The sequence below is a fragment of the Theropithecus gelada genome, chromosome 3, assembly GCF_003255815.1.
Source record: "Theropithecus gelada isolate Dixy chromosome 3, Tgel_1.0, whole genome shotgun sequence".
Taxonomy (NCBI): domain Eukaryota; kingdom Metazoa; phylum Chordata; class Mammalia; order Primates; family Cercopithecidae; genus Theropithecus; species Theropithecus gelada.
The window spans coordinates 74,685,091-74,706,418 of NC_037670.1; the positions used below are offsets into that span (position 1 = coordinate 74,685,091).

At 37.3% G+C, this 21,328-nt stretch overlaps 1 long non-coding RNA gene and 1 gene segment (V, D, J or C); both read left to right on the top strand.

The window, feature by feature from the left end:
- The first annotated feature begins 3,853 nt into the window (after nt 1–3,853).
- On the top strand, nt 3,854–12,472 carry LOC112621337. The gene is made up of 3 exons (XR_003118707.1): nt 3,854–3,931; nt 7,812–8,141; nt 12,454–12,472. It is a non-coding gene; the product is annotated as an uncharacterized LOC112621337 (long non-coding RNA).
- On the top strand, nt 7,997–20,510 carry LOC112621628. The segment is given in 5 exon segments: nt 7,997–8,141; nt 12,454–12,501; nt 15,152–15,199; nt 17,982–18,029; nt 19,903–20,510. Coding segments are annotated over 5 exon segments (453 nt in total).
- Nucleotides 20,511–21,328: the final 818 nt, after the last annotated feature.

A 21,328-nucleotide genomic window follows, 5' to 3' on the forward strand; every position in this document is an offset into this window, starting at 1 on the left:
TCCAGCCCTAGCATGGGAGACATTACTAAGGAGCTTAGACCAGCTGCAAATCTCTAAAGGACGGAGGCCTTATGTTCCACTGGTATCTCTCTGTTGAAAGTTTTGTGAACAAGTTTAGTTCAGAGATTTTGTTTCTTCAATTCTAAAAATAACCAATGGAAATAAGTTAAAAAAAAAAATCAGCTACCCTCCTCATTTGGTCACCAGAAAGTGAAATATTTGATAATTTGACCGAAGCATGATTAATATCAAATGTCGAAATATTTCACAGTGTGACCATACTCAAAAGTGACATAAGCTGCATTTATTGTTTTTTATAAATCAGTCCAATAAGTTCATTTATTATGTGTTAGCTTCAGATGTAATTTTGCCTGGATGAGAGGAAACATCTTACAAAGATACTCTTAGTCTATTACATCCACTGAAATGAAAGTTTTCAGAGAATTTTCACAAAGTTGATACAGCATTGAGAAAAGTAAAAGCAATTATATATTTTTGTTTCCTTAGCGGTTGAGATCGTATGATGAAATTAACTTATAAGTTAAAAAGTGACCTTCTGATTCTCTTTCATCCAGTTGATTTCATGTGAATGGTAGCAATCAAAGTCATAATTTGTAGTTTTCTGAGAAGTGATTTTTCAGGAAAGTGCGGTGCAGGAAAGTGTATGGACTTTATTTCTTGATGACTCCTGGGGCTGCCGCTTTCTGTGTAACTGCCCTTTAGGAAGTGTATTTTGATTCACCAAGTATTCAAATTATAAAAATGCTGGTTCATTATAGAAAAATTCGAAAACACACAAAAATAAACAAAGCATTTAAGTATGATATCGATCCTCATCACATTATCTTTTTGTTATACTTTTATTTCAACCTTTTTCCCATGCCTTTTGTTTGTTTGCTTTACAAAGTTGGAATCATACTAGACACACAATAATAGATCTGGCTTTTTCACTTCTCACTACTTCATAAACATTCTTTTCAAATGTCCTTAATATTTTGCAATAACAGAGCAAAGTTGAAAGTTCCAATTTCAAGTTGATCTGTACAATGAAGGTAATGGAGATTATGTATCTCAAGGAAATGTTGTATATATTACGTGAAATTAAATATGGAAATTACCCACCAGAATGCCTGGCACTTGGTAGGTGATAGAAATATTAATTCCTCTTCCAGAATTCAAGTTACTACCCATGAGAGGTCTTTATACACTCAGGAATAAGACAAATGTATCAACCCCCATCTATTCAATAGCTCACTTCAGAACAAATATCACTATTTGTAAAATGCTTTCTATTTCTAAAAGACAAATTGTACCTGCTTCTAAAGGTAATTAGAATGTTTTATGTATTATCTCAAATATGATGTGCCTGAATACAAGGTGATTTTCCATTTTCCAGAGAAAATTTATACAACTTTAATAAAATATGTATTTTCCCCTCCCCCAACTTGAATATGTAAATTTATAGGGATACAGGTAAAACAGTCAAATGTCTACTTACAACATTTAATTTCCTAACTGGATTATACCTACAGTTGAGAAATATTGGCTTTGTGGCCCTTATATTTCATTAAATATTTTGTTTTGATGCTTCACATGCATCTAAAGCAACTACTTTAGAGCAACTTTCTAAGGCATCTCAGGTCTCAGTCTCCACTGTGGACTCCCCTTACGATGGTGTCCCTGAATATTTTATTCTAAGAAACAATTATCCACTCACAAAATGAAAGGAAATTATTTTTTCCGATTTATTCTGTTATTCTACATTTGTATGAAGTAAGTAAAAACTACAGGGACTTTCGCCCCAAGTAATAATGACCAAATCCATGATAAATTTCTTTGCTTTTATTTCCTTTTACCATTGCCAAAGCTAGCATTCACTGAGTTCATTTCATGTGATATCTCGTCCAGTTCGTCCTTCTGGATCAAAGCAGAGTATTAGAAGAACATTTTTTAATATGAGACGTTACACAAAGACCGTACCATACACAAGGCACCTCCCCATGTTGTGAGAGAAAATTTTGGGAAAGACAGCCTCATTTTATGGTCTGGCACTTCCCGTCTATCTAAATTTAGTATGTAGGTATCCCTATCACAGAGCTAGGATTTGCAAACGTGTTCTCCATTCCTTGTGTTTTATTTGAGCTTGACCTTACAAAACAATCTACTCCTGAGGACAAAAGAGAAACATGCTGAATGCACAAACTATTTGTTATTTATTTAAGCTACCTGTTTCAAAATCTATTTCAGAAGACCTAAGTTAAAACACACAAGCACAGTCAGACCATTAAATTAATGCAGATGATCTAAAGCTCTAAGGAAAGAAGGGAAAAGGCCTGTGATTACCTAGCAAGGAGCACAGGTTAAAATTTTATGATCAAAGGAAGGAGAAAAAGGTAGGGGAATACATACTTCTTACTAACTGATAAAAAGAAGCACATCAACTTTTCAAATATCGTATTTTTTTCTATTACTAAATTAGAAAAGGACTTCAATGCATGAGTCCTCTAGAAGGAAATGGAAGAGTGGGCCATTGCCTTCAAATTCCATTTTGGAAAATGAAAGGAATGGTCATGAAACAAACCCATTGCATATTACCACTGCATCAGTGCTATGGGCAGCCTGACATTTAATGACATGCACAGATGGTGATGCCCAGCAGACACAGTCAGGCAGATGACATGTAGTGATCTAAAGTGATGGCAGAAAGATGGATTTGAGGACCAGGCCTCCTGCCATTTCTCTAGCCATTCTGCCTTGAAGGGTCAAGCCAGGTGTTTTAAGCTGGACTTTGGCATGAACTAGACAGAAGTCAGTTTGAGGTTGAAGTTTCTGGTGAAACTTGGAAGGCAAATAAATTGTGCTGCTGATTAGAAAAAGCCTCACTTGTTTCGAAAAACAAAAGTGAAGAATTTCCATACACTGACTGCGTACATTAGACTTTAGCCAATGTTCCCTTTGATTTTCTTAACATGGCAGGTAAGGCAAATGATAGCCTATTAAAGATTGGGCGTGTGGAAGGCATGTTTCTTGTGATGATGGGGACAATGGCTTTCAGAATCCCAGGCATGTCAGAGCAAAGTGGAATGCAAACAGAGGAACTGAGAAAGAAGTGATTCTTCCTGCTTAATTGCTACAGATTTAACCGCCACACTCCAAAACACTGAATTTTTTTTTTAGTAAAGGCAATGCTTGGTCCTATAGGGTTAAAATGTCATGTCAAGGCACACAATCATAGCAAACAGATTGCTAATCATAACAATGATGATGAAATCATCATCATAACCTCTTATATTTCCATAGCACTTTTTTTTGAGACAGGGTCTTCCCCTATTGCCCAGGTGGGTGTGCAGTGGTGTGATCAAGGCTCACTGCAGCCTCAAGCTCCTAGGCTCAAGTAACCCTCCTGCCTCAGCCTCTTGAGTAGCTGGGCCTGCAGGCATGCACATCATGCTCTGCTAATGCTTTTTTTATTTTTAGTAAAGATGGAGTCTCACTAGGTACTATGTTGCCCAGGCTGGCCTCGAAGTTCTGAGCTCAAGCAATCCTCCCACCTCAGCCTCCCAAAGTGCTGGGATTATAGGCATGAGCCACTGCACTGGGATCTATAACATTTTAATCAAATTGCTTTTTTATATCTTGTTTCATTTTGGTCTCACTTCAGTGCTGGTAGTGATGTTGAACTGATTTCCACTAACATCACTGTTTTTAGATAAATAAAACACCAAAAGCTTTAAGTTATTTGATTTGTGAAGCAACAAAGCTTGTTATGAGCAAAATTAACCAGCACTGGAACCCTGGTCTTTTGAGAATCCCAGACCACCAGAATTTGAAGAACTCAGGGAAACTGAATTAGAGTTTTTGATATGGACTGAATCACTGTGGAATTATTATAAGAAACTCTTTGGCAGTGGAACAACCCTTGTTGTCACAGGTAAGTATCAGAAGAATACAATATTTCCAAGGTAATAGAGGGAAGGCAAGAAATGATTACATTGGAATAATGTAATAATGTTTAGAAAAGAGAGGAATTAGATGGGGATTTGATGTAGAAATCTCAGGAGAGACTTTAAAACAAATGCTCATACTAAAAGAGAACACAGATAACATTGCACAAATATCATAATAGGATTTGCCTTTGTGCATATATGGACTTCTATAAAGTGCTCATATATATTGTATGAAATGATACCATTAAAATGTTTGACCCTGAGACAAAATGTATTATGACAGGTAAGTTTGTGATAGACTCCATAAAGTGGACACATATTCATCTCTGATGGTCACAAGAGATGTTGACTCTTACGAAAGAGCCCGGGTGTTGGAGTCAGGTCCACCTGGAACTCTGCCTCCACCACTCACTGCTTAGTGAAATTGAGTGATTATTCTCTGACCTCAGTTTTCTAATTCATAAAATGGGATAACAGTATGAATTCAGCAGGGTTGTATAAGAATTGCACAAGATAGTGTGAATTTAGTACTCAGCACATTGTCCAACCCAAAATAGGTGCCCAACAAATGTTCTCTGGATTCACGTGTAAAGAAAGAATGGGATCTACTATGGAGAGTTGCTCTCAGCCATAAAATTTCTCCACAGGATTCAGCTGTACTTCTAACTGCTCAAATGGAAGGTTATCTCAACATCGGCTCACACACACAAAAATTGAACTTATCGATTCGTTTCTTGTTAGCAGATTTTTAATCACTTGGCAAAAACATTGCATTAAGATGTTTATTTTTTATTTTTGTTGTTCTATGTGCTTTACTTAATCCTTTATCTTAATTGATACCATTTCTAACACCAACATATTGGTCCTAAGATTTGTAGCCAATTAGTTTAGGGTTCTGTTCCTATGTCTCAGGAAAAAAAAAGGTTAAAATCTTACCAAAAATGGTCAAGATATCAAATCAATTAAATCCAGATGGAAACATCATAAATCTGAAAAACATATTTAAATATAAAATGGCTGTAACTATTTATCTAACGAAAAAGTAAGAAATAGAGAACACTTAAATAAATACCCATATGTAGATTTAATATATCATGCTGTCTATAGAAAATGTAGTTGATACTTGGTAAATTTGCAATGCTGTATTTTAATAAACTACAAACAACTTAGGCAATTTAACTCACATATACTATTTAATTATGCAAATAAATGTACATAGATGAATCCAGCAGGTTTATCATTTTAAATAAATAAAATACATAAATTCTATTTATGATTGAAGTAAAAACTTATCATACTTGACCATAAAAAACACTCTTAATATGTACATTTTAAAAGTAGTATTTTTAAAAATCATGTGAGAGGATGATCCAGAATATCGGCCCTTACCATGTATAATGAAGTATGCTATTTAATGATTTGTTAACTATTACGTTGAGGAAGTTATGGAAGTTCCAGATTCATTTTGTCCTGAAAAGAATGAAACTTAAAGAATCTAGCTAAAGGAAGGGGACAAGAGGCAATGAATGCCATGGTACCATACAAAAAATGTTCAAGTTTATCATTTGATTTTTAATTTCTTTAGTACAATGAATTAGAAGTATTTCCATGAAGAGACACTAGTTCCTAGGATGAAAATTAGATTGGAAAATATATTGACTAGAGACTAAAATTATAGAAAGATAATGTACAATTGAAAAATTAATCTTATATTTTATAACATGCTTTTAAAATTAGAAACAAACTATATAGTGGAAAAATATACACTGTCTCACAAGCATAACAAATAAAATACTATTTGCACTAAAAGTAAAGAGTATGAAATTAAAGTAAGCACATTATGCCTAATTGAATTTATAGCATGCTCAAAAATTAATATTACTGTATATGTTCATTAATTTTGTATGAAAATCAGAAACTTTGCTACAGAAACAGAAATTATCAAGATTGTTTTCTTTTCTTCTCAAATGAGAAATTTAATTCTTATTTTCTTAAGAAATTGTTCAATTATCAAACTCACTTCACATCAGCCAAAGCATTGGAATTTCAATTCGAAATCAAATTAGAAAGAATTGTAACATTTCTAATTTCAGTTATTAGATTAAAAATAAATGTAGAACCTATTAACATTCCAGATTCAAGTGATATGCCTTTGTAAACGTATAATGCTTTGTTACATATCTTGACCCTATGCATATAAGAAGCGCTGGAACCATGATTTTAATAGAGCAATTACATATAGATTTTATTCAGCAGGCTAAGACAAAGAGAATAGTGGAGCTTTAAAACAGTTAAGTAATATAGAGAACAGATACAAATTCTAAGAGAGACATAAGGAGTCAAAATAGAGATATACTGATTTACATAGATCTTCTCATTAATGGGGTAAATTTATATAAAAACCAGTATAAAAAAATACACCCCTGGTGCATTCTTAGTCATTCTTAAAATTCAAATGAAATTCCAAAATAAAACCTGCTTTTGGTGTATGTTTTCTAAAGCAAAACAAAATTTTGATAAGTGTATTACTGGATAAGATGAACACGAGAGGATTTCTGAAAATAATCAATAAAACATTTAAATAAGAGTTTTGGAAATGTTGCCATTTTGTTTCTAAATTCAAGAGATGGTGAATAAACTGGAGGTACAGCTGTAAATATTGCTCCACCCCAAAACTTGGAGGATGCAGATGTGAAATTGAGATGTTATATAAAGTTAGATATTAACTAGGAGGACTGCTCATGGTATACACATTGAAGCTACATGGTTAACTCGATAGACAGTACGTACACGTGGAAGTAGATTCTCACTAAAACAAGTGACTGTGTATTGTTAAAAATGAAAATGAACAAAATGGCTAGGCATGGTGGCTCATACCTCTAATCCCCGCATTTTGGGAGGCTGAGGCAGGCAGATGACTTGAGTGCAGGAGTTTGAAACCAGCCTGGTCAATATGGTGAAATGTGTCTCTACAAAAAACAAACATTAGCCAGGCATGGTGGTGCATACCTGTAGTCCCAGCTAGTTGGGAGGCTTAGGTGGGAGGATCACTTGAGCCTGGGGAGTTGAGGCTACAGTGAGACATGATTGTGCTGCTGCATTCCAACCTGGGTGACAGAGCAAGCTGCAGTCTCAAAAAAAAAAAAAAAAAAAAACCACACACAAACAAAAAAAATTCTGACATTTGTTCATATGGGAAATAAGATAAATAATAATATTTTAAAATTCTGACATTTATTCATATGGGAAATAAGAAAATAAGATAAATAATCAGATAAATATGGTGCATCGCAGAATCAGTGAAATGAAGAGTGGGAGGACACAAAATTGTGAAACGTGAGAATGTGTGTTATTTGGCCAAAGAACATAAGTTACAAAGGATGGAAAAGGGAAGTGGGAAAAGGACCAGAGTCTCATCTGTAGAAAGATCATTGAAGTTATCTGATCTTTTTCCCCTTTCCCCTGCCATCCACCTTGAAAACATGCTTCATATGATGAAACAAAAGAGATAAAAATAAAATAAATATGTTCGTGAACATTGGAAGCCTTGGTAGGAGGCAGTTAAAAATCACACACCCTCACAGCATGTGCAGAATAAACAAAGGCCAGGTTTTCATCCAGCATCTGACACTTGAGAGCTGTGACTTTTGGCAAGTTATTTAATTTCTTGATCCTCTTTTCAACATCTATAAAAGAAGCACAGTAATAAGTACTGTGCAGCCTATCCTGAATGAAAGGCCCCGGTGGACACTAGCTCAATGGCACCGTCTCTTTTTATTGTTATGTACTAGGCCATTCCAAACCGTGCAATGTGTGTGTTTCTCTCATGATTCTTTTAAATTCATATTCCATTTCTCCCCATAGATAAACACCTTGATGCAGATGTTTCACCCAAGCCCACTATTTTTCTTCCTTCCATTGCTGAAACAAACCTCCACAAGGCTGGAACATACCTTTGTCTTCTTGAGAATTTTTTCCCAGATGTTATTGAGATACGTTGGCAAGAAAAGAACAGCAACCAGGTTCTGAAATCCCAAGAGGGGAACACCATGAAGACTAACAACACATACATGAAATTTAGCTGGTTAACTGTGCCAGAAAAGTCACTGGATAAAGAGCACAGATGTATCGTCAGACACGAGAATAATAGAAATGGAGTTGATCAAGAAATTATCTTTCCTCCAATAAAGACAGGTATGTGTTTACACATATCATCTCTCAGAACACGTCTTTGAAAGGGAATCCTGCATTTTTTGTTTCAGTAATTAATGAAAAACAAACATAAATCTTTCTTAGATGTTGTTACGTTTAATGGTAGTGTAAATGCCCTGCTACTTTTCTATAGAATTAAAATGGTATGGGTTTGGAGAAAACGAAATTGAAAAAGTTACTGAAGGTTTCTCAGCCTCAGTTCCATTATCCAAAATAAGAAAGTCACATGCTGGTTTTTAGGGTTGTTAGATGGATTAAAGGAAACAATGTACACAGGAAGCAATGTAGCAAGTGGTAAATGCTCAAAAAGAGTTCTCCTTTCTTTTGATGACTTTACTTGATTGGGAAATAAAAACAAGTATACGTCTTTCAGGAATGTTCTGCCCAAGCAGGAGAGTAACTCACCTCAATCTTGCTACCCACAAAGTTTAACCTACAAACCATGGGTTCATTGTTGACAAAATGATGTTTATCTGAAGAAGCCAGAGCGAGGCTCTACAAAACATAAAATAGTCTTGGCCACTGTAGTTTTATGGAGGCCTTGTGCTTTTCAGATTTTCAGTTTACATGTCACCATAAAGTAACATTTCATAGTTAAAGGTTGGTAAGGTTTACATGTACAAACATTTTTCCATTTTCCATAATAAATGCATTTCCTACCATTGGTGAATGCATCTCAGTAAACATTTATTGTACAATTATGACACGCCAGGCTTAGTGGAAATGTGGATGAGCAGACAAGGATGAGTTACTGTCCTAAGGAGGATGCATGACAGTGCAGCGAATATACTCGCTTCCTGATCATTCAGGGTCACTCATAATTCATGCATGAGGTCCCCAAACAGTGCCTTTGATGCAGACTCTGTACACGTCTAGACCATTGGGCAGAGGGCTGAATGTGTCCTGGGCCAGTTGTCCAGTCCCTCACTGTATGTCAACATCCTGAATATGAACATAACAGTCCAACAGCTCCAGAGTGGTCATGAAAAGGACTCATTTTGTGCATTTTCCTGTGGTTAACAAGTCCTTTTTAGCCAGTGGGGGAACAAGCATTAACAAAATATTTGAAGACCTTTGCCATGTACCATTGCAAATTTCTAGGGTAAGTCTTTAGCTTTTCAGATCCTGAGTTTCTGCAATGATCAAATGTGATTTGGACAGTTGCCTTGACTTTCTCCTGGGGCTATGATGGAGTGCAAAAGAAACAATGGCAGGGAAAATGCTTGCTTTCAACACGGTAGCATGAATATGTTCATTCGTGTATTTACTGTATTAGGTATAGCCTTTCCTAAAACTAACTGAAGTGGGGTTATAAAAACAGTCCCAATTTTCTTTTCTTTTCTTTTTTTTTTTTTTTTTGAGACGGAGTTTCGCTCTTGTTGCCCAGGCTGGAGTGGAATGGCACAATCTCGGCTCACTGCAACCTCCGCCTCTCGGGTTCAAGTGATTCTCCTGCCTCAGCCTCCCAAGGAGCTGAAATTACAGGCATGCACCACCACGCCCAGCTAATTTTGTATTTTTAGTGGAGACGGGGTTTCTGCATGTTGGTCAGGCTGGTCTCGAACTCCTGACTTCAGGTGATCTGCCCGCCTTAGCCTCCCAAAGTGCTGGGATTGCAGGCATGAGCCAGGGTGCCCAGCCCCTAGAGTCCCAATTTTCTATTTCCTTTGCTGAGACACCAAGAGAAGACAAAAGTGTAAAGCTTGAGGGTAGTCTTACCACTGTGCATAAGTGTTCTGATTTTTCCAGTGATCACGGCAAAATAAAAAGTATAGTAAATTCCAGGGCAGTGAATACTACATGGGAGAGAAGTTACAGTTTCACAATGTGTTTTACTTCACACTAAATTCTAAAAGTAAAATGTCTTTTTTTTTTTTTTTTTTTTTTTCTGAGACAGTTTCTCTCTTGTAGCTCAGGCAGGAGTGCTATGGTGTGATCTCAGCTCACGGCAACCTCTACCTCCCAGGTTCAAGCGATTCTTCTGCCTCAGCCTCCCGAGAATTGAAATTACAGGTGCCTGGCACCACATCTGGCTAATTTTTCTACTTTTAGTAGAGATGGAGTTTCACCATGTTGGCCAGGCTGGTCTCGAACTCCTGACCTCAAGTGATCCTCCTGCCTTGGCCTCCCAAAGTGCTGGGATTACAGACGTTGAGTCACTGCGCCCAGTCTAAAAGTAAACTGTCTTTCATGCACTTTTCAAGGCAACTACGTTAGGGAGGACACGTCTCTTAATGTCATTCTATAGTAGATTTCTAATGCTCTTTCTTGGAAGTTTGTTTTTCTGAGAAAAGCTAAAAATATAACATGGAAGTGATCATATTATATAATCAATGAAGTGCTTTTGAAGAAGATAAAACTAATCTGGTCCACATTTGCAATCAACCTTGATTGAGAGAGAGAGAACTCAGGATTCACTTAGAGATTTTATTACCGGGAATAGTTACTTTATTCTTTTTACCTCAATCAATCAAGGCATGGAAATAAGTGATAGTCACTTTCATTTATATTTTAACAAATAAAGTTACCCTAAGGAAAATAAAAAGACATTGAAAACCCATTAAAGTCAGCCCTTAAAGATATTTGGACATGCAGACATGATAACTAACATTTGCATTCGTGAGACTTACCCAAAACCCATACCTCAAGTCCATTATTTTAGAATACATGAAATAAAGATCTCAGTGAGTGCATAAAATTGCACACCAGAGTCATATCCGTATAGACAAGAACACATCTACTAGAAAAATAATAAACCCAAACACCAATGCGACTCTGTTTTCTTCTGTTTTAAAATATGTTGTCTTTATTTGCATGTTTGCTTCTTCCTTTTTTTTTTTTTTTTTTTTTTTTTTTAACATCACAGATAAATTCGGCTCTCACCTCAGGTTTTATTCAGAGAACTAGCAATGTGACTTGTCCTGTCTCTTTCTAGTCCCAGAAACAATTGCACTGAAATGCTGAGTTCCTATAATAAAAACAAGCATTTGCTGAGAATAATTAACATACTCAAAGAGATTTTCTTAGAGTACACAATGGTGACATTATATTGTCTCTTTATAAAAGACTTCCTATCTATTTCTGTGGATTATTTCTACTAAGTACTTTTGAAATGTCCAATTTCTTTTCTTCCCCTACGACTACTGTCTGAATACTGGCTCTGCTGTTCACTGATACAACTCTCGGCAAGTTGCCTGCACTTTTTAAACTTTATTTCCTCATTCAGAACATGGGGCCATACATAATTCAACTCACTTCAGTATTATTGGGAAATTAAACAAAAAATGCATGGGAAATATTTAACACAGTGCCTGAGACAATAACGAGCACTCAGTAGATATTAGCTTTTGTTAATGTTGTTGTTGTTATGTCCAGAAGCACTGTACCTCCAGAAAATCATGGGTACTTGCTGGGGATGCTGGGAATATGCATGATTTCAAAAGAAATGACTGCTTTTTTCTGCTTAGATGAGAAATTTTTCTAAACTAGACACCTTCAAACATGTAAGATTCTGTTGTGGATTCTAGGACTGAAAGAATTCTCGGTGTGGTGTCTTATCCCTGTAATACCAGCATTTTGGGAGGACAAGGCAGGAAGATTGCTGGAGTCCAGGAGTTTGAAACCAACCTGGGCAACATGGCAAAACCCTGTCTCTACAAAAAATATAAACATTAGCTGCTCATGGTACTGAGTGCCTGTACTCGCAGCTACTCAGGAGGCTGACATGGGAGGATCAACTGACCCTGGGGAGGCTGAGGCTTCAGTGAGCTGTGATGACACCATATTATACTCCGTTCCAGCCTGGGTGAGAGTGAGACCATGCCTCAAAAAAGAAAAAAAATCCAAAATTATTCTTTTTGCTGATTTCCTGTCAGTAGTGTGTGCTGAAGGCTGTAAAGTAGCCACTTGTTCTCTTTATTTTCCATTGAACAAGTATTTATCAGAAACGTACTTTGTGGCAGGCACTGTGCTAGGAGCTATGCATACAGAAGGAAAACCAAATGTTCTTGGATACTACACTCCAGTTGTGATAAAAAAGGAAAAAGTATTCTTCACGAACTTCAACATCTTGATGTGCAGAAGCATAATATATGAATAAGATCTACCTAATTACATAGAATCAGACCAATTATTTCTGGGATTGTGGGCTCATATTTTTAGTAACTGTCCTCCTGCCTCTCTGTAACAGGTTTTATAAATATTCACTTAATTACACACACACACACACACATACACACAGCTTGACAAATAATGGGCATGAAAAATTGACTAGTACTTGCTTTCATTCTTCTAGATGTCACCACAGTGGATCCCAAAGACAGTTTTTCAAAAGACGCAAACGGTAAGTTTTTGTGCTTTTTTATTTCCTCCTGATCATTTTAACTTTTGAACTTCTCTAGTTTGAAAAATCAGGGAATAGATTTTGCTAGGTTGGATGCTGCAGAATGAACCTAGTGATACTTTAAATTAGTCCCTCTTTTTCCAGGAGTTGTATTAACAAACCTAACTAATGCTTTGAGTTTGAGATGACTGTAAATTGAAGGGTATAGTGTTTTGCTTTCAATTATTTCAACAAACAGACTTTATTCATCCGTGTGCCTTTTTTTTTTTTTTTTTTTTTTTTTTTGAGAGGAAGTCTCGCTCTGTTGCCCAGGCAGGAGTGCAGTGGCGTGATCTCCACTCACCACAACCTCCGATTCCCTAGTTAGCCATTCTCCAGCCTCAGTTTCTCAAGTAGCTGGGACTACAGGCACACGCCACCATGTCTGGGTCATCTTTGTATTTTTAGTAGACACTGGGTTTCACTAAGTTGGCCAGGCTGGTCTTGCACTCCTGACCTCAAGTGATTCACCCGCCTCAGCCTCCCGAAGTGCTGGGATTACAGATGTGAGTCACTGCGCCCAGTCTAAAAGTAAAATGTCTTTCATGCACTTCTCAAGGCAATTATGTTAAGGAGGACACGTCTCTTAATGTCATTCTACAGTAGATTTCTAATGCTCTTTCCTGGAAGTTTGTTTTTCTGAGAAAAGCTAAAAATATAACATGGAAGTGATCATATTATATAATCAATGAAGTGCTTTTGAAGGACATAAAACTAATCTGGTTCACATTTGCAACCAAACTTGATTAAGAGAGAGAGAACTCAGGATACACTTAGAGATTTTATTACCGGGAATAGTTACTTTATTCTTTTTACCTCAATCAATCAAGGCATGGAAATAAGTGATAGTCATTTTCATTTATCTTTTAATAAATAAAGTTACCCTCAGTGAGTGCATAAAATTGCACACCAGAGTCATATCCGTATAGACAAGAACACATCTACTAGAAAAATAATAAACCCAAACACCAATGTGACTCTGTTTTCTTCTGTTTTAAAATATGTTGTCTTTGTTTGCGTGATTGCGTCTTCCTTTTTTTTTTTTTTTTTTTTTTAAACATCACAGATAAATTCAACTCTCACCTCAGGTTTTATTCAGAGAACTATCAATGTGACTTGGCCCATCTCTTTCTAGTCCCAGAAAGAATTGCACTGAAATACTGAGTTCCTATAATGAAAACGAGCATTTGCTGAGAATAATTAACATACTCAAAGAGATTTTCTTAGAGTACACAATAGTGACATTGTATTGTCTCTTTATAAATTACTTTCTATCTCTTTCTGTGGATTATTTCTACTAAGTACTTTTGAAATGTCCAATTTCTTTTCTTCCCCTACGACTACTGTCTGAATACTGGCTCTGCTGTTCACTGATACGACTCTCGGCAAGTTGCCTGCACTTTTTAAACTTTATTTCCTCATTCAGAACATGGGGCCATACATAATACAACTCACTTCAGTGTTATTGGGGAATTAAACAAAAAATGCATGGGAAGCATTTAACATAGTGCCTGAGACAATAATGAACCCTCAGTAGATATAAGCTTTTGTTAATGTTGTTGTTGTTATGTCCGGAAACACTGTACCTCCAGAAAAATCATGGGTACTTGCTGGGGACATTGGGAATATGCATAACTTCAAAAGGTATGACTGCTTTTTTCTGCTTAGGTGAGAAATTTTTCTAAACTAGACTCCTTCAAACATTGTAAGATTCCGTCGTGGATTCTAGGACTGAAAGAATTCTTGGCCCGGTATGGTGTCTTATGCCTGTAATCCCAGCATTTTGGGAGGACAAGGCAGGAAGACTGCTTGAGCCCAGGAGTTCGAAACCAGCCTGGGCAACATGGCAAAACCCTGTTTCTACAAAAAGTACATAAATTAGCTGGGTGTGGTGGTGAGTGCCTGTATTCCCAGATACTCGGGAGGCTGAGATGGGAAGATCAACTGACCCTGGGAAGTTTGAGGCTTCAGTGAGCCGTGATGACACCACACTATACTCCACTCCAGCCAGGGCGACAGTGAGATGCTGCCTCAAAAAAAAAAAAAAAAAAAAAAATCAAAAAATTTTTTTTTTTTTTTTTTTTGTTTTTTTTTTTTTTTTTTTTTTTTTTTTTTTTTTTTTTTTTTTTTTTTTGTTTTTGTTTTTGTTTTTTTTTTTGCTGATTTCAGGTAAGCAGTGTGTGCTGAAGACTGTAATGGAGCCACTTGTTCTGTTTATTTTTCCACTGAACAAGTATTGATCAAAAACATACTTTGTGGCAGGCACTGTGCTAGGAGCTACGCATACGGAAGGAAAACCAAATGTTCTTGGATACTACACTCCAGTTGGAATAAAAAACGAAAAAAGTATTCTTCACGAACTTCAGCATCTTGATGTGCAAAACATAATATATGAATAAGTTCTACCTAATTACATAGCATCAGACCAATTATTTCTAGGATTGTGGGCTCATATTTTTAATAACTGGCCTCTTCCCTTTTGCCTATAAAGACTTGACAGGTTTTATAAATATTCATTTAATTACACACAGACACAGACACACACACACACACACCCCTTGACAAATAATGGGCATGAACAATTGACTAGTACTTGCTCTAATTCTTCTAGATGTCACCACAGTGGATCCCAAAGGCAATTATTCAGAAGATGCAAATGGTAAGTTTTTGTGTTTTTTATTTCCTCCTGATCCGAACTTCTCTGGCTTGAAAAATCAGGGAAAGGATTTTGCTAGGTTGCATGCTGCAGAATGAACCTCGTGATATTTTAAATTAGTCCCTCCTTTTCTAGGAGTTGTATTTAGAAACCTAACTACTGCTTTGGGTATGAGATGACTGTGAATCGAAGGCTACAGTGATATGCTTTTAGTTATTTCAAAAAACAGACTTTATTCATCCATTCATCCATGTGTCTTCTTTCTTTCTTTCTTTCTTCCTTTCTTTCTTTCTTTCTTTCTTTCTTTCTTTCTTTCTTTCTTTCTTTCTTTCTTTCTTTCTTTCTTTCTTTCTTTCTTTCTTTCTTTTCGAGACGGAGTCTCACTCTGTTGAACAGGTTATAATGTAGCGACGCAATCTCGCCTCACTACAACTTCTGCCTCTGGAGTTCAAACGATTCTCCTGCCTCAGTTTCTCAAGTACCTGGGACTAAAGGCGCATGCTACCCTGTCTGGGTAACCTTTGTAGTTTTAGCAGAGACTGGGTTTCACCACGTTGGCCAGGCTGGTCTAGAATTCCTGACCTCGTGATCTTCCCCCTCAGCCTCCTGAAGTGCTAGGATTACAGACGTGAGTCACTGCGCCCAGTCTAAAAGTAAACTGTCTTTCATGCACTTCTTGAGGCAACTACATTAAGGAGGACACTTGTCTTAATGAAATTCTACAGTAGATTTCTAATGCTCGCTCTTGGAAGTTTGTTTTTCTGAGAAAAGCTAAAAATATATCATGGAAGTGATCATATTGTATAATCAATGAACTGCTTTTGAAGGAGATCAAACTAATCTGGTCCACATTTGCAACCAATCTTGACTGAGAGAGAGAGAACTCAGGATACACTTAGAGATTTTATTACCGGAAATAGTTGCTTTATTCTTTTTACCTCAATCAATGCATGGAAATAAGTGATAGTCATTTTCATTTATCTTTTAATAAATAAAGTCATCCTAAGGAAAATAAAAAGACCTTGAAAACCCATTAAAATCAGCTCTTAAAGATATTTGGGCATGCAGACATGATAACTAACATTTGCCTTTGCGAGACTTACCCAAAACCCATACCTCAAGTCCATTTTTTTAGAATACATGAAATAAAGATCTCAGTGAGTACATAAAATTGCACACCAGTCATATCCATATAGACAAGAACACATCTACTAGAAAAATAATAAACCCAAACACCAATGTGACTCTGTTTTCCTCTGTTTTAAAATATGTTATCTTTGTATGCATGTTTGCGTCTTCCTTTTTTTAAAAAAAAATCACAGATAAATTCAAGTCTCACCTCAGATTTTATTCAGAGAACTATCAGTGTGGCTTGGCCTGTCTCTTTCTAGTCCCAGAAAGAATTGCACTGAAATGCTGAGCTCCTATAATAAAAAAGACCTTTTACTGAGAGTAATTAACATAGTCAAAGAGATTTTCTTAGAGTACACAATGGTGACATTATATTGTCTCTTTATAAATTACTTTCTATCTATTTCTGTGGATTATTTCTACTAAGTACTTTTCAAATGTCCAATTTCTTTTCTTCCCCTACGACTACTGTCTGAATACTGGCTCTGCTGTTCACTGATACGACTCTCGGCAAGTTGCCTGCACTTTTAAAACTGTATTTCCTCATTCAGAACATGGGGCCATACATAATAAAACTCACTTCAGTGTTACTGGGAAATTAAACAAAAAAAAATGCATGGGAAGCATTTAACATAGTGCTTGAGACAATAACGAGCACTCAGTAGATATAAGCTTTTGTTAACATTGTTGTTGTTATGTCTAGAAACACTATACCTCCAGAAAATCGTGGGTACTTGCTCGAGACTTTGGGGATATGCATGGTTTGGAAAGGAATGACTGCTTTTTTCTGCTTAGATGAGAAATTTTTCTAAGCCAGACTCCTTCAAACATATAAGATTCCGTTGTGGATTCTAGGACTGAAAGAATTCTTGGCCCAGTGTGGTGTCTTATCCCTGTAATCTCAGCATTTTGGGAGGACAAGGCAGGAAGATTGCTTGAGCCCAGGAGTTCGAAACCAGCCTGGGCAACATGGCAAAACCCTGTCTCTACAAAAAGTACATAAATTAGCTGGGTGTGTTGGTGTGTGCCTGGACTCCCAGATACTCGGAAGGCTAGGATGGGAGGATCTCCTGAACATGGGGAGTTTGAGGCTTCAGTGAGCCATGATGACACCACACTATACTCCACTCCAGCCTGGGCAACAGTGACACCCTGCCTCAAAGCAAACAAACAAACAAAAAACCCAAAACTGTTTTTTTTTTTTTGCTGATTTCAGGTCAGCAGTGTGTGCTGAAGGCTGTAAAGTAGCCACTTGTTCTGTTTATTTTTCCATTGAACAAGTATTTATCAAAAACCTTTTTTGATAAATAAAAAGGCACTGTGCTAGGAGCTATGAATACAGAAGGAAGACCAAATGTTCTTGGAAACTACACTCCAGTTGTGATAAAAAAGGAAAAAAAAACTATTCTTCATGAACTTCAACATCTTGATGTGCAAAAACGTAATATTTGAATTAGCTCTACCTAATTACATAGAATCAGACCAATTATTTCTGGGATTGTGGGCTCATATTTTTAATAACTGTCTTCCTGCCTCTCTGTTGAAAGATTTTATGAATATTCATTTAATTACACATGGACACAGACATACACACACACCCTTTGACAAATAATGGGCATGAACAATTGACTAGTACTTGCTCTCATTCTTCTAGATGACACCACAGTGGATCCCAAAGACAATTATTCAGAAGATGCAAATGGTAAGTTTTTGTGTTTTTTATTTCCTCCTGATCATTTTAACCTTTGAACTTCTCTTGTTTCAAAAATCAGAGAATAGATTTTGCTAGGCTGGATGCTGCAGAATGGACCTAGTGATATTTTAAATTAGTCCCTCCTTTTCTAGGAGTTGTATTAACAAACCTAACTACTGCTTCAGGTATGAGATGACTATAAATTAGAGTGATACACTTTCAGTTATTTCAAAAGTTATTTCAAAAAAACAGACTTTATTCATCCATGTGTCTTTTTGTTTGTTTGTTTGTATTGAGATGGGGTCTTGCTCTGTTGCCCAGGCTGGAGTGCAGTGGCACGATCTCGGCTCACCATAACCTCTGTCTTCTGGGTTCAAGCAATTCTCCAGCCATGCTTCTCGAGTAGATGGGACTACAGGTGCACACCACCATGCCTGGCTAATTTTTTATTTTTAATGGAGACGGGGTTTCACCATGTTGGCCAGGATGGTCTCGAATTCCTGACCTCGTGATATGCCCCCTCGACCCTCCCAAGGTGCTGGGATTACAGGTGTGAGCCACTGTGCCCGGCTTCGTGTCTTTTGTTTTAATGACTGGGGGAAACATGATACCATGTTGCTTCTCCAGTAGTTTTGTTTTAGTCTTTTGTCTTTGCTAGTAGCTAATAACACAAACTAGTGTTTATCAAGTGCTTTTTACACAGAAGGGCTTGTTCTGCATTTTCTAGTTTAATCCTCTTAATACTCCTATAAAGTGGTACAATATTTTTTCTCCCATTTTATAGTCCCTTTAAAGTAAATAATTATAAAAATCCCTTATACATGTCACACAGCTAGGCCTGGGATTTCAAATCAGGACATCAAACGAAGAGTTCATGCAGTTACTAAGTTTTCTATTCTTTTTCTACAGTAGAGTCAGATAGCAAGAAATTACAAAGCCAGAGACCTGAAACAAAAAGGACATGGGCTTTGCAGAGTGAAATTTCACTCCAGCTCTTTTAATGATTAGATGTAAGTGACCTACATTTTGTGAGTAACATTTTTCTCATCACCTAACTACGAATAATTACACCTGATATACAGTTATTGAAGAGATAAGGACATGAATGTGAGATGTCTGGCATAGGGTATCTCATTTAGCAGACACAGAATGAGTACTTGTTTCTGGCCTTTTCTCTCTACATATACACAAAGAATGTGACCAGAAGCATTGGCGATAGCCCTGCTCAACTTTCCTTTATTTCCAATACCAAGGAGCTCTGACTTAAGCTGCCACACCAGGCAAGGAGGGGCAGTAACATCTCACTTGACCAAGGGCAGGGAGTTACGAACACATCACTTCTTGAGATCCTTTTCCACACCAAGGACTGATGTTTCTGGAGTTCTCACTTGATGAAGACAAAACATGTAAATGGAAATTTCCGCAGGAAGAGACTCAGTCTTGTAGCTCATTGAGTAGCCACTGCTGTCCACCATCACTATCTTTACTTATTCCTTGACAGCACATATCTCTTGCAAAGCTTCAAATGATATGAAATGCAATCACCCAATAATAGCATAGCCATAATCAGAGACATTTAGGAAAGACAGGTGGGTGTGCCACAACTACCTAACACATCAGCGAATCTGGATTAACCACTTTCTTTGCTTTCCTACAAAGCAACCTTACTTTTTAATAGCTTGGAATGTTCTATGTGAATTTAGCAGAGGTTGTTAATCAACTTGAAAGCTGAATTCTGACTTGTCTGACTCTTGGTGGTGGTGGTAGCAGTAGATGTTTACTTTTAGGTTTTGGTGGTGGTAGAATATCACTTCAACGTAAATCGTCAGAAATAAGTATTTGTGAACCCCTCTCCCATTAGTATGTCTTATTCTGTAAAAAGAACATGTGAAATTTCTCTTAGATGCACTACTGCTGCAGCTCACAAACACCTCTGCATATTACATGTACCTCCTCCTGCTCGTCAAGAGTGAGGTCTATTTTGCCATCATCGCCGTCTGTCTGCTTAGAAGAACGGCTGTCTGCTGCAATGGAGAGAGATCATAACAGACGGTGGCACAAGGATGCCATCTTTTTCTCATCGGCTATTGTCCCTAGAAGTGTCTTCTGAGGATCTAGTTGGGCTTTCTTTCCGGGTTTGGGCTATTTCAGTTCTCATGTGTGTACTATTCTATCATTGTTGTAAAATGGTTTTCAAACCAGTGGGCACACGGAAAACCTCACTCTGTGATGACAATGAGGAATAGCCATGGCGGTCTCCAGCACCACTCTCTCCATATTCTCCACAGCTCCTCCAGCCAACCCAAATAGCCACTGCCATGGTGTAGACAGTCCGCGGCTTCTAGCCTTGTCCCTCCCTTAGTGTTCTTTAATCAGATAACTGCCTGGAAGCCTTTCATTTTACACACCCTCAAGCAGCCTTCTTTGCTAGTTGAATTACGTGGTGTATTTTTCCTAATAGGCAAAATAAATTTAAAACAATGAAAAGTTGACTTTTGTCCATGTGTATTTTAATCGGATGATATCGAATTGAAAATCCAAGGTAAGAAACCTCATGGCAATTGGGCTATGGAATTCTGTGTTGGTTGTAAGAATGGTCCAACATCCCATTATTTCTATTTCTTTCCCTGAGCTAGTGTCTATGACACCTTCTAAGAGGAATCATAACCGAATGAAGGAGCCCATGCGGCTTCTGTTTTAAATGTCACCAGAGTCACCAGATTAAGTTGGTTTAGGACATTCCAGTGGCAACAGGACACCATCTCCTGTGACGCGTACCGTGCGAGTTCAGCTCTAGAGTGTTTCGCAGACACCGTGTTTCCTGATCCTCACGATACCCCCAGGAGAGCTGCCCTAACACCAGAGAGGCAGCGTGATGGAGAGGCTCAGCACATGCTCTGGTCCCAGGAATCCTGGGTATGGTGTTTAGTATCTGTGTGGCCTTAGATGAGTTCCAGGAACTCTATGTGCCATAATCTCCTTATGTAAAATGAAGTTATAATGCCCCGTTTCCTGAAGTTATATGGATTAGATGAGTTAATAGCACCTGGCACACGCAAGCCCTCCACAGTATCGGCGTGCACTGTTGGTAACTCTACTCTAGAGACAGTAATAAACCAAAAAGTATCTGCCACAGGCCTCAATCAACTCAGAAGTTTATTTTGCCTAGATGAAGGGCACGCCCAGAAGAAAATAACACGGAATCACTGAAACAGTCTATGGTCTGTGCCTTTCTCCAAAGATGAATTTGAGGGCGTCAATATTTAAAAATGAAAAGTGGGCTGGAGGGAAAAGAGGGAGGGTATAAC